The sequence below is a fragment of the Trachurus trachurus genome, assembly GCF_905171665.1.
Source record: "Trachurus trachurus genome assembly, chromosome: 15".
NCBI lineage: Eukaryota > Metazoa > Chordata > Actinopteri > Carangiformes > Carangidae > Trachurus > Trachurus trachurus.
The window spans coordinates 22,048,956-22,069,511 of NC_139906.1; the positions used below are offsets into that span (position 1 = coordinate 22,048,956).

The 20,556-nt window shown below is 42.9% G+C and overlaps 1 protein-coding gene across 9 annotated transcripts; it reads right to left on the reverse strand.

Moving 5' to 3' along the window:
- Window positions 1–16: 16 nt before the first annotated feature.
- Window positions 17–20,069, reverse strand: lrrfip2 (leucine rich repeat (in FLII) interacting protein 2). 9 transcript variants are annotated; one of them, XM_083988404.1, is made up of 27 exons: window positions 19,757–20,069; window positions 18,270–18,430; window positions 13,238–13,324; window positions 12,711–12,770; window positions 11,974–12,033; window positions 11,792–11,830; window positions 11,548–11,619; window positions 10,814–10,861; window positions 10,634–10,696; window positions 10,291–10,381; window positions 9,623–9,678; window positions 9,151–9,204; window positions 8,941–8,997; window positions 7,930–8,001; window positions 7,511–7,624; window positions 7,042–7,083; window positions 5,580–5,711; window positions 5,042–5,113; window positions 3,992–4,162; window positions 3,798–3,890; window positions 3,310–3,402; window positions 2,484–2,585; window positions 1,716–1,848; window positions 1,345–1,515; window positions 1,168–1,247; window positions 945–1,049; window positions 17–859 (listed from the first exon to the last, which is right to left on the reverse strand). In XM_083988404.1, exons 2-27 carry the CDS (start codon window positions 18,357–18,359, stop codon window positions 749–751), a joined length of 2,268 nt encoding a protein of 755 aa, XP_083844530.1. In that variant the 5' UTR covers window positions 18,360–18,430; window positions 19,757–20,069; the 3' UTR covers window positions 17–748. The 9 variants fall into 9 exon arrangements, with proteins under 9 accessions (XP_083844530.1, XP_083844528.1, XP_083844529.1 ...); XM_083988402.1 differs by having other exon boundaries at window positions 10,634–10,861; XM_083988403.1 differs by lacking the exon at window positions 5,042–5,113 and having other exon boundaries at window positions 10,634–10,861.
- Between the last annotated feature and the right edge of the window lie 487 nt (window positions 20,070–20,556).

Sequence of the window (20,556 nt, forward strand, 5' to 3'; positions counted from 1 at the left end):
TCTACACTTCTGTAAATTACACATTTATTGTCAAGAAATCTTTTAAATATTTGAAAAATTTCAATGAAACCGCAGCAGACACAGCTGGTTCTATATATTTTCAAATAATGACTGCACCTTTCCTTAAATACATCATTCTGTACCTGTTAAAACTATTATGGTTTCATTGAGCGGTGCAGACCCCCAGTCTCCTAGTGTGAAAAGGCACTTCACTGTGTGAGGGGAAGCAGAGAAGGTGCAGGGCCGGAGCAGCCGTGAGGGATGAATAGTTTAAAAGCATCATTATACTCATTCATGCAACTTATCAAAAAAAAACAAAAGAAAAAAGGGAAAAAAAAAAAAAATAAACAAAACAAAATACAGCCAAGCACCCAACCAGAGAGAAACAAAATCTCAGGGATAACATGATGTAGTACAAAGTTCTGAAAAATTAAGTAGTGACTAGAGAAGTTTCTTCAGATGTATCTCCCAGCAACTTTAATAGTTTTATTAGTTTCTGAATCATTCCTCTGAAAACACCAACACTTCTGGGTTTAAAAACCAAACAATCAAAAAAAAAAAAACCAGACACAGTTCAGTTTCTTTTTTTTCCTGTGCTACAAGTTTGTTGTTTTTTTTGTAAGTGTTTTTGGTTAGCTACAAATCTTAAAGTGTTACAGCTGAAAATGGAAATGTGCTCCAGATGCAGAATGGCAGTCAGAGGTCTGAGGTGCGAGTTTAAGGGCTTCTGTGGTGACGCTGCCTTGCCTCACTGCTGCGAAAGAAGAGCGTTCCTGTTGGCCTTCATCTTCTCGAGGCGCTTTACTAGGTGGTTGTTGGTCATCTCCATCTCCTCGATCTTATCTAGAGCTGTGCGCAGCTGTGGGGAAGGACAGAGGAGATGCGTTACAGTCAGCCCGCCGATGGCTCATGATGGAAAAATGCCGTCCGGTCTGCGTCTTTACCTCTCTTTGAAGTTTCCGTTTTTCTGCTTTTAGTTCGTCTTCTATCTTCTCTGAGTTATCAGCCGATGCCTTGTACCTGGACACTTGGCCTTCAAGTCTGTTAATCTGAAAAACAGATGCAGGATTTACAACTGGTGACACACAGCCTTAAAACTTAAAACATTCCCACATTTCATGATACACATTGCTATCATTTTGTGTGCGGTGCTTATTTTTCACTCACATTTTGTTCCATTGTACCCATTTCCTGTTCTGCCTTTGAGATCTTGAATTTGTATTCACTAATCTGCCTGTTGGCATCTCCTGCAAAACAAAACAAAAACAGCGAGTTAGAAAACGGATCATGTTTGAATGGCCGTTTCGTTTTATGTGTAGATGGGCAATTTTATGTCCAACTTACTCTGCATCTCGATCAAGTGCAGGTCTGTACCGTTCTCCATCCTCTCCCCGTCTGTGTATGTACTGTCCACTTTTGAGTGTTTCTGTCTCTCCTCCTCCAGCTGATTCTTCAGCTTCCTGATCTGAGACAACAGCTCGTCCTTCTCCTCTGCCAACTTCCGTAGCCTGACGTCTACACAGCAGCAGGAAAAGACTTTTAACCGACGTGATTTACTTTCAGGAGAAGAAAAGTCAGCGAGGAACACGCGCTGCTTGGACAGGATCACTGACATGTGAACTTGTGTTCTTCTCATTACAGGCTTTGGTACATGTAAACACACGCCTAAATCAGATCCCTATATTTAGCATTCATCAATCTCATCCGTGACTCACCCAGTGGACCCTCTCCTGCAGACTCCAGCACCTGGGCGGCCTCCTGGGAGACCACAGTGATCCCTGAGGACAGAGGCTCATGGTTGACATCTCCGTTTGGTGTGCCGTCCGGGATGATGACCAGCCCATGTTTCTGTGGTGAAAGAAGATGCTAATTACAAACATATATATTATATATATGTATATTTAATATGTACCCTAACACTGGAGATTAATGAAAACCTGAAAGCAGAAACTAAAGACTATGTGTCCTGCTGTGAAGACAGATGTGTCAGGATTTGCCTGATCAAAACAATAAAGACCTTTAATACAATTCTATTGAGACACATCCAAACCATGTGCTGCTGCACACAGCTTATTTTTTACCCTTGGGCAGTCTATAAAGAAATAAATAGTTTTTGTATCTGTTAAACAGTCATGTGCACAACAGCTCTTTGATGTTTAAGCAGTATGTCCTATTTTTAACATTTTTACCATGTGTGTGCTCAATAACAGATGCTGACTGCTGTGTGTTTGCCACTCCAGGAAGTTACTGTGGTGACATTACATGCATATCATCTATAAACAACAAATCCATCAAGTGCAGATGGAACTGGGAAATACCAGGAGAATGAAGAGGAAACAAAGATGAAGAAGTAAAAAGTACAACACAGCAGCAGGTCTGAGAGAATTAAATGGCTTCCAATGAAACGGAAAAGTGAAAAAAAGCAGTTCTTTGGCCAGAAAGTCACCGTGTTTTTCTTTTCGTCTGCGACTTAGTGGACCTACCTCTCCTGCTTTGGCCTTCTCCTTGATGTCAGCAAGCTCATCTCTGAGCTCATCTCTCTCATTCCTAATGCAATCAAAGTACTCTTTCTGCCTCTCTAGGGCCTGGCCACACAGACGAGAGAAGACAAGAGAGAGGAGAAGAGGCAGAGGAGAAGTTGGATAGACTCCGGACAGACATGCAACACCACATGCTACGGCAAGACCATGTACCATGCACACGACAGCAACGTGCACAGTGCACTTGAAGCCATAAACAGAAAGAATGTAGAAACAGACAGTAAACAAAGAGATGAGGACAAGGTGACATGCTCTCAGGAAATGTTACAGGGTAAAGTTAAGAGGAGCGGTAGAGCACAGGGGCTGATGGGAGATGATTTCTTCTGATTTATGCAGCAGTAAAAAGCTACTTATTAGTACGATGCTTTCATCAGTAAAACTACGGCTTAACTACCAAGTTAGCTGATCCACAGGTGGGACATGCATGTCATGCTAGAATTCACCTCTTAAGTTTATATTAAATTCTCTAAAAAGCTTTTTGCATTTTGCAGCATGTGCGTGTCAAGCTTTAACACAGTGCACTTGCATTGTTAGCTGAGGCTGCAGGGTTCAAACTGAAAACGCTGTTAGGTACAGTACGTCGACATGCAAAAATCCAAACTGTGCATGTGCATGGGTTGGGGTACTGCTTATGCCTAAGAGTCTCCATCATGCAGAGACAGCACGAGAGGCAAAAGAGCCGGATGCACGCCGTGCCTAAAGGCTGTAAAAAGCTCAACCATCTATTGCCTCTCGTGGTCTGTCGGAGCACGCGTGAGGGACCTCCTACCCCGATCTTTTTGTCCTTCCAGTTTATCGTTTCCTGCAGGTCAAACACCTCTCTGGTGAGGGCATCTAACTTAGTCTGCATTCGCTGGCTCTCCTGGAGCGGTTGTTAAGCAGTGACAAGATGACGCGGCGCAGGATAAGAACAGAAAAGGAAAACATTTGAATGGGGGAAAAAATAAAAGACAAAAGAAGAGAAAATGCACATAAATAACATACAGATACAAAAACGACAGGTACAGGTGAAACAGGTGAGAAAAGACTCAATTGAGGAGATGACACAGAGAGGAATGAACGAGTGTTCAGAGTCAGACGGGACGATGAAGCAGGGCTGATGTCAGAGGGGACAGAGCAGTAGGCTGGGAGAAGACTTGGAGGCGGGGCCAGTGCCGGTCAATCCTTATCAAAGCTGCTGCAGAAACGTCTCCTCTGCAGATACCTGGCTACACCTGACAAGGTGCCGACAGGAAAGCAGTCTGACGTGGTTCTTACTTCTATAAGCTCATCTCTCTGGCGGATTCCCTCTTTCAGTTCTTCTTGTTTGTGCTGCAGAACCGTACACGTGTGCTTTTGTCTTTCTAGTTCCTGAAACCACAGAGAGAACACGTCGGCCACAACCCTTCCACACAAATATATACGCATGAAATAGATTTCTGGTAAGTCATATAACATGATTGATATTTCACCTTTGACTTGTCTTCCAGCTCCCTCCTCATTTCAGACGTCTGCTCCTCCATCTCCTCTATGACGTCCTTTAGTGTGTCGACTTGATAGATGAGGTTGGCTTTGTCATTATCCAGCTGTGCGTTCGATACCATGGCTTTCTTATACTTCTCCTCCACCTCTGCAAGTGACTCCTGATATGGGTAAAAGCATGTTAATAAACAGAGTAAACCCCTTTAAAGCACAGCTCACCTACATGCATCAGGTGGGCTCTGTGGCACTTTGTTAAAAAAACAACAAAAAACACACATTTAACACAACAAACATGCTACAAACTCCTTGTCTTTTTTCTAAATGTGACACTGGTAATGTTATGTACCAGTTGTGGTATTTTTCCATTTGAAAAGAAACTTATTGGGGACTGATGTGTGATACGTAAATGGTGACATTGAGGAAACAATAATTGGAATGCATTAAATCGCCGTCAGGAGTGAAACAAGGCAAAAAAAAGAAAAGGGGATCTGAAAGAGAGAACTACAAGTGAGCCAGGAAACTAGATGATGAAAAGTGATCTAACTAAAAAGTGGATCAGCTGCATCGGACTCTACAGAGATCAGGCTTTGTTAGTGAACTACTCCTATCAATACATGATAGTGTCCTTCCAAAGAGAAAGGGAAGATGTTGAAGGTGTCAAATCATCCAACACTGAGGCAACGACAGCCTGCGTGAAAGAGGAGCTTCCTAGTTGGAAGCACTGCTGTTGTCTGTCAGCAGGTGGAGCTTGTTGCTCTTCTTCTCACACCTCTGAAACACAGCTGAAATGCTGGAGTGTCACTCACAACCAGAGAGTTGTTGGATCAAAACAGGAAGTGAGGGAGGAAGATCATGCAAAAGGAAGGATCATTACGCAATTCAGACGGGGAGCAACGCAAAGATATGGCTGTGGTGTTAGGAGCTACGGGAGGGAAGTGGGGAGGGAGGGGGGGGGTATGAATGGGGAAGGGGAGGGTTAGTGACGCCATACTGCTCCCAGAGGACAAGAGAAGGCATGCTGTGAGCTCAAGCCCCTCTACCTTCAGCTCTTTAAGCCCTTGCATGTACCGCCCTTCTACATCCTGAATCTGGTCCTTTAGTTCATAGATATCCTGTAAGGGCAGATGGAAGGAATTGGTTGGGGTGAACCGGGGCATCAGAGAGGGGTGGGGTGGGGGGGGAGGCATCGAGGAGAGATAACAAAGCACCCGTGCTGCCGTCTCAGAGACAGTGTAGCTGGCATACACATGACACCCAGATATAAGAGGAGGAGCTACACAGGACACATGTCAAATCCAGACCTCCCGTGCATACTTCAAAGAAAAAAAACGGTTAAAGCAGACACACTAAAGCGGGGAGGGGCACAACAGAGGCAATGCTGTGGGAGCTTCATATGCAGAGAGAACAGATAAATAAATAAACGGCTCAAAAACATAGAACATATGGATTTCAGCACTATAAAGGAAGGTGACGAATAACATTTCCTCTCTTTAGAATTCATTCATTTGCATTTCTAATCACCTCATTGGGGGACATGTGCAGAGAGTAATTGACCACTGTGTGTGTTGTGCACCTTACCCTAAGTTCACTCAGACTGGTGTCTGGGTCGTAGACGCTACCGGTGTCTGCGCTGCCCCGCCGTGACGAGGTGCCGCCCAGCGATGCCAGGGTGGCTGCCGAGAGGCCTGGGGTGGCACATCGGGAGGAGGGCTGCCGACGCAACGAGCAACAGGAGTCAGAGTCAGAAGAAAAATAGAACAACTCCATTATGTTTTTTTAACACCATCCTGTGACCCCTTCATCCTCAAACCCTCCTGAGGGAGACACTGTCACCGTCATGTGCTGAAGTGTTTGTTTTTTTTAAACTTGACAAACTAGTTCACAATCACAACAGGCAGTGTGTACAAAAGACACCTTATACTTCTGTTGACGTGTCGCCTTGGTTACACTGTAACTATGTACGTATAGGTCAGTGGAGTGTGAGCAAGATGTCACGATAATACTTTTTTTTTGTACAATTATTGTCAGAGAAATAATCATGGTATTATGGTTATCACGATTATTATGCATTAATTAATTTCACAACACTATTAATGTGTAGGGGTGCAAAGGGGCGGAGAATTTCCAGTAAATTTCCAGAAACTTTCCATGGGAAGTTAAGATGGGGAATTTAGGAAATAGTCCAAAATGGAAACTTATGGACATTTATGGGAATTATTGGCAATTTATGGGAATTAACTTTGAAATTGGGGGTAATTTAAACAAACTGTATCATATCCAAACATAAATGTAAATATTTTGTTTTGTCATAAGCAGACACTCATGCAAAATAATATAATTGAAAAAACATGACATTTCAACATATTTATTTGTGAGTAGAACTTCATCAAGTTTTAATTCTTGTATGACCAATCAATTCTTTTACTGAACCACAAAAACATGAATGTTGAGTAAAATATTACTCACCCTCACCAATCAATTTAGTAAATTTTGGATTTATTCCCATTTATTCCTGTTGATTCCCATATATTCCCGTTAATTCCCATGGAAAGTTTCCAACTTTGAAAATTCCCGGAATTTTGCAACCCTATTAATGTGTAAAATCAAATATAGTTAAAATATACATTACTAATGATAAAATATTTTAAATATCTATTAAAATATGACCAATTATTAATCCACCAGGGGAAGTGTCATCGATACCAAATGTTTAAGTTAATTTTAATCTTTTTTTTTTTTTAATTACAAATGACACTCTAGCATTTAAATTCCTACCAATTCAATGATACATTAGGTAAATGGACCAGTATCTGTGCATTTACCTTTACTTTGGCGGACATCTGCCGATACGGTTCATACATAATCTTTTTTTGGAAAGTGACGGTATTTAGGAATCTTTGCGATCAATTAATTGTGGCGTTTAATACCACAATGAATTGTGACATCCCTACTTTGAAGTGAACGGGGTGGAGGAGAAGCTACACAAGTGCCTGTTTACGATATTTCATGAAGTAAAACAACAAAATAATGGTGCACTCACCCGACTATAATCTGTATACTGCTTGTCACATTTTTCATCCAGCTGAAACAGAAAGAAAATGTGCTGTAGAATTAGTTGCACACCATTCCCAGTAGCATGCAATACTGTCTGTGGTCATGCTTCGAGCTGTGTCCTTTCTCTGCACATCAGAGAGTCAGTGCAGGAGCTCATGTGAGTCAGAGATAAATGCTGCATGTTCACAGAGTTGACAAACCAAATGAAACAATGAATGAATCACACCACTCCTTCTAAAATGATATGTTTACTCAGTCCATGCTGGTTCACACTGGAGTCAGAGCTACTTCAGCTACTCTTTATATTGCTCTCCTCAAACACAGGATGTGGGATTAGTTTAAAAAAAAACTAAACTAAAAGTGACTAGTAGTCATGCATCATAATTCATCCATCATTGGTGCAGCACTGCATTTCCCAGGCAGCCCACGGTCGTGAGCTTAGTTCGTCCACTTACAGCGTCCAGGTCTGGAATGCTCAAATCATCGAGGTCAGAGACAATACTGCCTCTTCGGTTGGAGCGGCTGAAATAATCAGCAGCCGACTCGCTAATGTCTGAGAAGTCAGACGACTGCTCACACACACACACACACACATACACAGGGTAAAGATGAAAGGCAAAGAGATAAATAATAAAACAGACCAAAGAGAAATAATCATCAAAGAGGAAAAGGACAGAAGAAAAACAGTGATATACAGAGCCAGAGGAGATCAGCCTTCACGGTTGAGGCATTAAAAATGTACGATAGCTACAAACCTGTTACTCTCACACAGTACATCAATAGAAGCAGCTGAAAAACGACTTTCATTACTTGACCATCAACTACTGTGAGCATCAGTCTAGATTATGTGCAGCCCCCCGTCCCTACAGCTCACCACACTGTCCCTGCGGCCTCTGCCGGCACGATCCTGGGACACGCTGCTGACAGTGTCATCATCTGAGGAGTTCTGACGGGAATACGCACACACACACACACACACAAAGACACACATAATGAGAAATTAAAAGTAAGAGGGTAGCTGCATGCCCAAGGCTTTCTCTGACACACACATCATGTTCAAATAGCAACCCGTAGACATCCAGTAGCAGCCCCTGTATTCAACACATTCATGGTTTACACTATGAGTATTGCCGACTCATGCAATTTGGATCATTTAGTCCGATACACCGACTGGAAGTACGGTAAGTCTGATGTAGCAATATATTGTGCAATGTGCATTTGTTTGCCTTTTTTACATACAGAGAGTCCAGGTTTTGAAAAGGGTTTATGTTCTTTTATGCTCCTACAGTATTTGTGTGCAGATAAATGTTAAAATGTAGCAGTTTACCTCAGTCTATATCTCATTTTGTCGAAAGGTTTCAGAAGCCTGTTTTTTTCTATACTCTTTTATTTTTGCCTCTTTTATGCAGTCCAGGCTTTTGAAAAGAGAGTGAACATATATATTGCTGCTGAATAAATCTTAAAAACTGACTTACATGTGATGTGTATTTGAAATATGGTTCCTGGAATAGTCTGTAGACAATCATAATCATTCAACTGTTTCACTGCACTAAAAATCGAGAAAATCGGCAATATTGTAGAATCGCAATTTAAATCGAATCGGCATCCAAAAACTCATAGAAGAATCGAATCGGGAGAAAAGCATATCGTCCCAGCCCTACAACCTAGCTACAGCATCTTAGCCTACACAGCACGGCAGAAGAAATTCTTATTCTCACACACACTCCAGTCAAGGATGCTGGTCTCTAAAACAAGCTGTAGGCCGTCTGGTATGTGTGGTCAACATCGTCCAGAGGAGGAGGCGACGGGGAGCCTGTTAGAGTCTGTGTCTGCATGTGGTGTTAGCTGACATCATGCAGGGTGGCGGTGGTTGTAAGGTGCTCACCACAGGGCTGCTGCGGGTTGAGCTGGCTCCAGAGGAGTACCAGCTGTACTCAGAGGGCTGCGGGTGGGAGGAGGAGGAGGAGGAGGAGGAGGAGGAGGACAGGACACAGGGATTAACATGAAGACAGACGTGAGGCCACAGGCGCAACACTGCGCAGCTGTGGCGGTGACATTGCTGCAATGTTGTTTGTCAAACATCCAGGAGACTTACAGCTCTTGAACTGTGGCCCGAGCCGTAAAGACCAGTGTCGTCATAAATAGAGGCCTGAGGGCACACGTGGGAGACAATGCCGGACTCAGCAAAACACGAGAGGGAGCATAAATCTTTGGACACACAAGCTAAGTAGGTTGGGTAGAAAAAGGCCGTCTCTGTGCCATGCAATAAATAGAAAGACTCTTGGATTTCCAGCATCAATTTGTTTCAGTCGTGCAACAAAAGGCTTCACATAAAATACTGCCTTATCTGAGTGAAGCACAAATCTCTGGACACCGATCAGAGTGTCCAGGAGCTAAATATAAGTGCCTCGGCATCCTATCAGATGTATGTGGCCATGACAGAGAGAGTGAGAGTCAGAGAGAGAGAGAGAGAGAGAGATAAAGAGGGGAGGGGGGTTCTGGTTTACTTCTGAAGGTAACTAGAGGCATGCAGAGAGATGCTGGCCACCCGGCGAACAGAAACTGACCGTGCTGTAGCTGCGAGCCAGCCCCGTGCCAGTGGTGGAGGACAAGGAAGTGTTGGCCAAGGAAGTGTTGGCCTGTCGAGAGAGGAGGAGGAGGTGGTGGGGGTGGCGGTTGGGGGGGGGGGGCAAGGAAGGGAGGAGGGGGGTGGGGGTGGTGGTGTCAGTTCAGAGGGCAGAAGAGGGCTGTAGCCAGAATGTGAAGTGCAGAGTGACTAGAGAGCTGGAGAAGAGTGGAAACAGGATGAATGTTTTGCTGACTCGGTAGCATTAAGGGCCTTCAGCCAAAAGTGTTGAGCGGGGGAGTCAGGTGAGGTGACGGTTTAAAGTGCTGGCAGAGCGCCGCCTTTGTCAGTCTGCAAGCAATTTACATGAATTCAAATGATCATAAGAACTGTTTAGTAGTGGATGGATATCTCCATCACACAGTCACGGCTTGGCTTCATATGCAACATTATGTAGCCTACAATAGATACATTTATCTCTTTGCTTTGATGTTTTTATGACAAAAAAAACCCAATAGCCCTTATTGCAGTTATGTAACATCTATGCAAAGACATATAAATGTGGTATAATAAACTAGATGCATGCAGATAGGAGTAGGCTGGTGTCCTTCTACTGTCAGCCCGTGTATCAAACTGCTAAAAGCTGGACGGCACTCAGAGGACGACTGACCCGAGGCTGATAGGTGGAAGTGGAGAGTGAAGATGGAGCTTTGGTCTTCGTTAGGCTGGTGTAGTTCCTCTGATCGTGGTACAGACCAGTCTGGAAGAGTAGCAACATGATATGACCTCAAACAAACTCTGACGTGACAAATTTTCTCCTCACGTGCCAGACTAACATCTAACATCTATTTCAGACACATTCATCCTCTATGTGACATTTCAGACTGTAATAAATAGTTGGTTTTATCAGAGGGAGGGGGGGATAAGTCGATCAACGGTAAATCACCACAAACCAACGTTGTTAGTCTACACTGCCTCCATGCTTGAGGCTACAGCACAGATAGCAACTGACCAGCAGGTCCTTCTTCGAGGATGAAGACTTTTTATAGCCGTGCAGGTCATTGTACACAGAACTCTGTTCAGTCCAGACAAATGTAAAAAAAAAAAAAAAAAAAAGACACCTTAAAATGAGACAAAGGGCTAGAAGATAACTGCATAGAGGTAACTGAATGATCATCACGCGTATACATACAGTGGAGCGGGAGCTCTTGAGGGTGGAGCTACTGGAGAGGCCATCGGCCTGATGGGAGAACAGGAGTCATCAGGATTATGATCAGAAGACAAACAAACATCTGAGCACAGCTGGTTAGGCCAGGTCTCAGGTCTGCATCAGGAAAACACACTGCATGCGCCTCATTAAGACTCGAGTTAGTTGTGCAATAGGTTAAATAATCCCACACAACTGACAAAGCAAACTGTTTATTTTCCTTCACGCTGCCAAAGCCACAGTGATGGAACAAAAACATTTGTCAGTTTGTTGGAACAAATGCCGCCAACATAACCCGGCTGTCGCCAGTGGCAGCTCATTGTGTCCACAGTGTTGTTTGATATTTCGATCCCTAGCTGACAACTGCTAAAATATCTCGTCAGGGTGCAAATCGTCAGCACAACAATGAAAGATTTGGAGGTACGAAATGAAAATGCTCCTCAGATGTCAACGTCAATCCATCAGAATCACACAGCAACACTTTCAAGGATGAGACAGGGAGGAAATCCAGTGCTACGTCTCCATGCAGGTAAAACCCACTCTGCGGATTTATCCGAAAAACATATTCTGGCTGTTGTTGAATGACTGAGTTAGTTGTGCTTCACACAATAAAGATCACCAGACCTGAACTCTGGTTACATGCTGAGAATCCTGGTATTAAACCTGTTGCCAAACTCACACAAATATACATCACACACACACATGCACACGTAACGCACCAAGCCGTCTCTTTTACGGGAACCGGATCGACTTTTACTAGAGCCCAAGTCACGTACTGCTGACGAAGTAGACTTCAAAGTAAAGAAACAAAACAAAGACAAACATTGAGGTGAAACTTCCCAAGGACATTTTTAGTATGTAATGACCCCAAATCGTATTTCATCCTAATGTATTACTTCAACATGAGCTTTCACACATTAACGTGCCCCTATGAGGGCTGGCAGAGGTGTATTATGTACGCACCCTGTAGCTGCGGACTGACATGACATCATCATCCAGCCCCTGTTAATGTGGAAACATAGAGTCACAGTAGAAAAGCAGACAGAGAGGAACATGTGTGATGAGAGATTAACTGCGGGATTATAGGAGAGAGAAGAAAGGAAATGCAGACAGACAAAGAGGAAGTGTGTGGGGGAGATACAGACCCGGCGGTGATGACTGCTGGCTCTACTACTACTAGTGGATCTGGCTTTTTCTGTGTCAGCCTGGAGTCAGGGGGGGAAAGTTGGTGAAAGTGGAGAGAGGCTCAATCACAAAGGGCAAATAAGGTCAATGAAATGCTTAACAGTTGCTATGCAAAAGCCCCAAACCACGCAAAAACAACTTCTGTCATCATGTTTATAACCAACTGGATGTCATAAACATTCGCAAATGTTATTCTCCTTAAGCGCAGCAGCAAGATTAATGATACACAACAGCAGCTAATATACTGCACATTTTTGTCTCATCTGTTTAAAAAAAAAAAAGAAGCAACGTGACAGTGCGCAGTAAAAACCTACTGTATTTTTCTCCTGACTGAGGCAAAACACCAACACACATCTGATTAATTCCATGCAACGCTGCTCCATTAACATTTCAGAACCGTCCGTCATTCCCAGTTACGGCTAAATGTCCAAACCACCTACTTGCATGCAGACTCACCCACTCTAAATAAAGTCAAAGGCCAAAGCCTCTACAGATACACACAGTCAAAGATTACGGTGTCTCCAAAGCAAATAACACTCTTGGGGGATATTTCTGCAGTGAGGCATATTTCCACAGTGAGGTACAAGCGTAGTCTGTGAGTCAAGTGTAGCTAAACGGTCAGGGCTGACTGGGGCTCAATCCCACACAACAGGCTGTTAGTGGACGGTGAGGCTGCGACACTCTCTTGCTCTCCTACCATCCACTGGTGGATCTGACCCCATTTTCTGTTGCTACTGCCAGATGAGTGGTGAGAAAGCTGGACAGAGGGAAGAAGTGCCAGGAAAAACATACAATCATACTTCAATCATAACTGAAAATGTCAAAAAAAAAAAAAAAAAAGGGGGGTGACACTGACACAAGAATAGATATTTGGTGAACATCTGTGGACATGCAGCATTTATATTTTTCTTCCTGTGGCTAGGGTTTTTTTGTTTTTTTTTCTGTTAGCAATGTCAGATTTATTAATAAATGTCTTCTGCAAGACGTGGAGCCAAACAGCTCCTCTGCACCGGTGACAATGGATGCAGATGAACAGCTTGCAAAAAACCAAATCAGTTATTGTAGTAGCTACCCAGGGAATATGTAATGAAGAAACAACAATAGGATTACGGGAGAAAGGCATATTTCCACATCCATGGTAGAGTTGATCTGTCTGCTTGTTGAGCTGAATCATGGTCACAGTCCATCTTTGCCAGGACTTCGGGTCCAATTTGTGTTGTATACCTCTTTCTGCTGCCGTTCGAGTTCCCTCATTCGAATGTCCCTGGCCTCCGCCCGAGCCGCCCTCTTCGCTGCCAGCCTCGCCTCCGCCTGTGAGACACAACATGAACGCACTTGTCAGCCATGAATGGAAAGTGGTAAAGGTTCCTCTCTGAGGGAGGACATGCCCAATGAGTTCAAGGAAGGGGATAGCTTCACTCTCCAAAAAAAAAACAGAAAAAAAAGACACAATTTACATGAGTGTATTTGGCTGCTAAAGCCATCCACTTCCTGTAAGGGAAAAGACACAGTGGAAAATGTTCACATGCCTGCATTTCATTTCAAGCACCACTGTCAAGGCCTATGAGAGCTCAGCTTCTTCTACTAGCTGGAACCAAATTATCCCAGCCTTTGAAAATGAGGTTGATCCAATCATAGAGCTGCATGGTGTGGTTTATTATTTAGATAATAAAACAAAAAATTAAAAAATGTGATAATGATGTAAATAGACAAAACTGAAAAAGAAACATACAATATGTTTAATATCACAAAAAGTCAGCACCGCCACAAACTGCAGCCTGTATGTTGACCATGGACGGGCAGTATTCTGGAGGCCAGATGCAGTTTGCCCCGGTGAACAGTTCCCTGTGTGCGCTCTGTGATCCCGTCCACAGCGAGCAAGCGCTTGGGACGGCTCATCACCGACAACATGTGTTAACCATCAGTTTCAGGAGGATTCATTTAAAGCCCTGACGAGGCAGATGCCAACAGCGCGCAAAACAAACTGACAGAGAGGTACAGTACCAAGGAAGAAGCGAGCGCGACTCGCAGCTATTTGGCTCTGCTCGGTCAATAAACATGGGATAGGATTTAACAACAACTAGCTGAACCTCACCAAGTACAAACAAGTCGAAGTCAGAGCTAAACTGAGCCCAGTAAAAGCCTCTCTGAGGGGAAAAACAGAGTAGTCATCACACAATTTGCCCCCAACTGAGTCAGAATATGAACAGGAGCTAATTTTACAGAGCACCTCAGCGGAGGAGGCTAATTTAAGCGGGCCCCATACCCAGCCCTGAGGAATCACGCACAGGTGACGTTGTTGACTATCCTTCCATTACATCCATATTACTGATTACATACTCTACATGCCTGAAAACTAAACACCCCACCAACAAAGAATGACAGACTTGCTCATGCAGCCCAGCCCTTTATCTCTAACTAAAAGACAGTCCATAAATACTGTTCATGCTGTGTACAGTATCTCACTGCAGACAAACACTTCCAGCATTCCAGCAATTTGTTATCTGTGCTGCCAGAACAGAAGGCCTGCGGGTATACGCTATTCCCGTTTCAATAATAGCCTGAAGTGAACAAACAGTTTTGAGGCAATACTGAACAACCAGCCAATAGTCAGACTCTTTTTTACCTTTATCTGGTGTTGTATGGCAGGATTTCTTTTTTAAACTGAGTCAATACCAGAAACAGTGATATAAAAACAGAACAAAACACTCATGGTGGATGTTTGGGTAAAAGGGAGCTGTATTCAACTGGACAGGCTACAGTTTATAGTTTAACAAAACAATCTTATTTTACAGTTACATCCCAAGGTAGGCAGTGAGTAAAAACTGTGAGCCAAATGATATAATGTCAGGGAAACTGAGGTGATGAGTGAGATACAAAGACTATCACATAAAAACACATGTTTCTGTATTTCCAATACACAATGCTTTAACAACAAATAACATCATTAACTAACGTGTGAATATTTCTGCATAATATGAACTTTACTATGTACTGTAAGGTCTGTGCCACACTCTCGGTTAATCATTGTTTTGCAAGGATACGTGGGATGTCGCATGTTTTGTAACCACCTCCTATGAGCACTCAGTGTGATTGGTGAGTCCAACTGATGGTCACAAAATAAAACATGCTTTGTGCAAGCAAGGTATGAAAAAGGAAGTAAAGTCGCGAATACATGAGGAGAGCACGCAAATGAGAGAGCAGGAGACACGGCTGGCTCCGGTGCTCTGCACCTGTTGAGCTGTCTGACAGTATGACCTGCTCTGCACAGCAGCACAGCTGAGCTCTCTGTCTCTGTCCTATCTATAGCCTTTCCCATCTGGCCTCAGCTCTCCAACAGCCACATCATGAGGCTGGGAGGGTAACCTGAGTGGCAAAAGTTCACTATCAAACACACCTCCGGAGCTATGAGAGACCATCAATCCACCATGAGATCACCTGCAGAGCCCAGAGAGTCACTGAGTGTTTGATTAACGCCAGCTAACGCCCACGTTACTGCAGTTCCAATGAAATATAGGGATTCATTTATCTTGTTTTATGTGATTGTCAACAACCAGAGACAAAATATAAGACAATACATCTGTGCTCTGGGAAAACTGTGACAAACTACAAAATTAATGAAAAAATAATCAACAGAATGGTCAATAATCAAATAATCAACGCAACATACCAATGTTGAAACTGAAAGTACTTTGCAAACAATTCATGTACTCATTAACAAGTGATTGCATTATGGGATGTCTACTTTAATTTGTCAGACATACAGTAAGCTTACAATGGGTTCAACTAAGGAGAAAGTGCAGATAATGCTGTAAATGTAATACTTACATACACTTAAACACTTTCTTAAAATAAAAATACATGTATAAATACAGCATTTTATTTAGTAGTATCCATAATAACTATCAACAAAATACAACAACAGGCCCTTAAATGTATAGATTTGTTTACAAAGATAAACAGTCCCTTTTCAATATTAATGATAAATAATAATCATTAATAATAAAAAAAACTTGCCGTATCAAGTGATAAAGTAAAATAAAATTGTCAAATAACTCCAGTCACACTCAAGTCCGTGTTTGTTCTCTGCAGCCAAAACAGTCTAATAGGAAAAGAGACAGTGTGTCACACTTTTCATGCAACAGTGACTGTTGATATCACTCATAAAATCATATGGACTGTGAACTACAACACCCACACAGACACACTCCCTCTGTACACTGAGCAAAAGTCAATGATTTCCTTGTTCAAGTACCATTAGCTCCCTTAGATCCTAATCTGGGTCACAACGGGAATGAGATGATCATCTAATTCTAACACTTGGCCACTGTCAGATTTGTAAGCAAGCTGCTGCTGGTATTCAAAAGGACGGACTGCCCAGTAATGCAAGAGGCTGGTGACGGAGCAGGCTCAAATTCACAGTCATTCTCAGCAGTGATCTGTGCCAAGCACAGGCAGACAGGCTGCAACTTTTTTTTAAATATCCAGACACAGACAACCAAAAGCAGAAGCTGCAGTGTTTGAAGGATTGTTTTGGAGGTAGGTGATGGGCAACAAGTTAGACACCGAGCCCACCAACAGTTGATCTAATCTCTGGTTTGCTCCACAAAGAGATTCAGATTTAGGACCTGACTGGGAGGGTCAGATGACTCATGTTTCTATGATCGGCCTGCATGACTATAAAGAGAGCAAATGGAGCCTTGTGCTTAGTGCCCAAGAATGAGGCACTGCACAACTTTCTAACAGCACAGATGTTGCATTCTTATCCAAGGAAAACATGAATGAAAAGTTGATTTATCCAGTGTTACACTTCTAACTGTAAGGAAAGTCATCTGACCTGATCTGAAATTTTCACAGACAATCTGCAAAACATGTGCCACCATTGCCTCCCTACCATAAAAAATCATTACCTTTAACATGTGAAAATGATCTTTGCATATCATGGTTTTAGCCACCTCATTCTGGAAAAAGGCAAAGGAATGGCAGCCCTGCCGGGAACAAAATGGAATAATCCCTGGGCAAGTTGTTACAAGCCAGGCAGCTTTGCTCCTCTGCCTGTGTTTCCCCCCAAAACAAAAACACTACAAGTCAGTTTCTCTTTGGTCAAAACCAGCTGTCCCCACTCACTGAGGCTGAAACACGAATCAACACGCAAAACCTGAATATCCACATTTAAGTATACATGTTTAATTTGTTGACACAACTTTGAGCATCACCTACAAATCAACTTAATTGGTTGTTAGCACATTTCTGTCTCTGGATGACGAAACAAGTTTTGCGAGCAAGACTAAAGTTTGACGCACGACACCATCTGCTGATATACTGAACTCTGCATAAAATTGTGAATTAAATCCCAAATAATCACGCAGGTGGGCTGATTTTAAATGGCCCAAATATGTCGGTGTTTTGAAGCTGGTTTACAGAATCAAATCAAACAAGCCAGGCAAAAACCTGCTAAACTGTGGGCTTATGTCAGAACTACTATTTTTACACCAACCCATATCATCATATTGCAATTCATCAGGTTTTCCAAGGACAATCGTGAAAAATGATCACAATTTTTTAAAAACATGTTTTAAATAGTTTTCACAATCATTCCAGGAAACTGAGATAAACAGCTGAGTAATGTTGAATACATTTGGACTGGTTTAGGATATTTCTTTGATCAAATTCAGATTATAGGGTGATTTAATGTTAAAAAGTGATGTAATGATGTGAAATTTTTACAAGATTGACAGTATAGTATAGTATAGTATAGTATTTGGAAGATCATCTTTAAGTGTTTCTTTGGTTTAAGAATTAGATCAATACAATAATGATTAGGCTACTGGTAGGCCTATCCTTCATACACATTAACGTTTTCAAAAAGCAGGGTATATAATGCATTTCATCAATATTTCTTAATCTAAAAGGTTTCTCTTTAGGTCATAGTGCAGTGTCAAATAATTATGAGTGCTGATAATGATTTCAAGTATCTGCTGCTCCTACTTATAAAATATGATGATGATGATGATGATGATAACGATGCTGCCCAAGTTAAAAACATCAATGACTGACAAATCAATTCTTCACCTATGCTTGAAGAGCCCATTATCTAAATGAGGATAAACAAGAAGTATCTACTGTAAGCTGGATAAAATCATGTTAGCATTGATTCTGCAAGTGCATGAATGGAGCAATGGAGGGTAACTTTAAACCCAAGTTAAAAAATGCTTCAAAAAACAGGGTGTATGTATGCAGTCTGGTATGAACTTACCTCTCGGGCAATGCTACTCAAGGCCTCATCCTCCGCTGAGAATCGATCTTTCAGAGGGGCACGCTTTCTACCAGAGCCTTGTGTCCCCATGTTGCCTCTGCAACTGCAGCTCCACCAGTGGTTTAGAAAGCCAGAAAATACACAAGCCTAAATGTAAATACCTAGAGGAAAAAGCCAGAGAGAAAAAAAGAAACGGTCAACATGGGATGTAAACAAAGTCAAGTGTTAGAATCATCTGACACAGCTTCAACTGCATTTCACTATGAATGTTTTTAATACGCTGTAATCTCTCAAACAACCCATGCCCTACCCTATCTAGTTCTTCTATTCCTGCAAAACACAGGGCAGTCACTCATGTATGGCACTTACAAGGGCTTTGGATAAACAGTTGAGGCTGACATGAAGCAGCTTTAAATGTGACATGTGGGACCCCTGCACCTTCGTAAATCAGCATTTTAACATTAACATTACAATAACGGACAGCTAATAATAACAATAACAACAATCATCATCATCATTGTGATTACTTGGACATTTGAAACTGGTCTGACTCCATGCATGTGTACTGGTTGGGCTTGAGTTGGTGGCATAATGGTATAATAAGTGGTTTAACAGCATTCCCCATCGTCAATATGTTAACATGTTCGATGAGCAGTATCAAAGTTAACACATCGCACGGACAAAAGAGCGCTGGAGCTGGCTGGTACAGACGGAGGGGGGAAAACGCCTAGTTTTGGACCCGGCTGAGTCAGAGTACCCAGGCGAGGAGGAGTGAGCGCTCCTTACGGACGATTGATGAGCTAAACGCCGTGGATTTCAAAAGTCCACAATGACCCGTGGTAACGTACCGCATCAGAAACACACGATAGCAAATCAATGAATTCGGAACAATCCGAGATCAAACGGCAACAGGGTGATAAGTTAGCTGCCTTGGACAAACCAACTTTTACAAACACTTCAATTTCAGAAGCATTTAATGTTTCCCCTGTTAGTTTTCCACCTATTAACAACGTGAACATTACCGTGTGTCCATTAAAGAGAGAGGGTAGTGAGTGACCACCAGTTGGGTTAACGCTAAAGTTAAACCAGAGTACTGCTCTGTTAGCCTCAGCTAGCTAGTTATTCTCCCGTTAACGTTGACTGAGGTAATCCAGCTGCTAGGGAGCCATAGGGAGCTAACCAGGAGTGCTAACTAGCATTTCGCCCTCCCGATATTTTCATTACAAAGTTACCATTTACAAAACCCGTTTTTACTGGAAGCTAACGCTCCATAGCAACAGCTATCGAAATATGTCCTTCCCACGGCAATGACCCCCAACGCCGGAGACTGTGTCCCCCAGGAGGCAAGGCTAGCTGACCCGTTTAGCTGAGTAGTTAGCTTGCCTTGCCTAGCCAGTGGGGCTACCCTCGACTCTCCTGAGAGACAGACACACACACACAACAGCAAACTGGCACTGCTCCTCCCGATCCCAACATTATAACGTTACCTTCGCGACACCTTTCAACAGCCCCGCGATACAGCCACAGCCGCCGCGTTGTCCCTTTTTGTCCCGCGGGTTTCAGGAGAGAGCCATCGGGCTTCTCTTCAGGGATCAGAGGTGTTTTTGTCCACACTGACAGCTGTCATCAGTCCGCCGCCTTTCTGCCGCTCTCCGCTGCCCTCCTTACCCACTTTCCACACTCACTGGTGGTTCGCTCCAAAGAGCCCGGATGTTGGGAAAATTAGGGTGTGATGCTGCCTTCACGGACCCTCAGACACATCCACATGTCAAGCGGTAGAGCCCGACTGTGAGACAGTGGTTTTCCAAAGACTGGGACTTGCGTGAATGCATACGAAGTGACTTTCCAGGGCTCAGCTTTTAGAGGTTGATAGCATGGAAACTCTCGACAAGTCGTGACGCAAACTGCTGGTAGTAGGCTATATAAATCTCCCAACTGTAATTTGTAAATTTATTGCTTATGTCAGTCCGTAGTGAGTTCCCATCTGATCCCCATTGAAGCTGTGCATGAATCCTGTTGCTAAAATTACCTAGATCACAGAGGCTATTAAAATAACAAATCCATTCTCTTGTAGTGTATCTGTGTAAATACCTGTATGTATGTGAAAGAGGCTATTAAAAGTACACACACACACAGACACACACACACACACACACACACACACACACACACACACACACACACACACACACACACACACACACACACACACACACACACACACACACACACACACTTTTTTTTAAATAGTGTTATAATGATTCTTATATTCTTATTTTCACCAGAA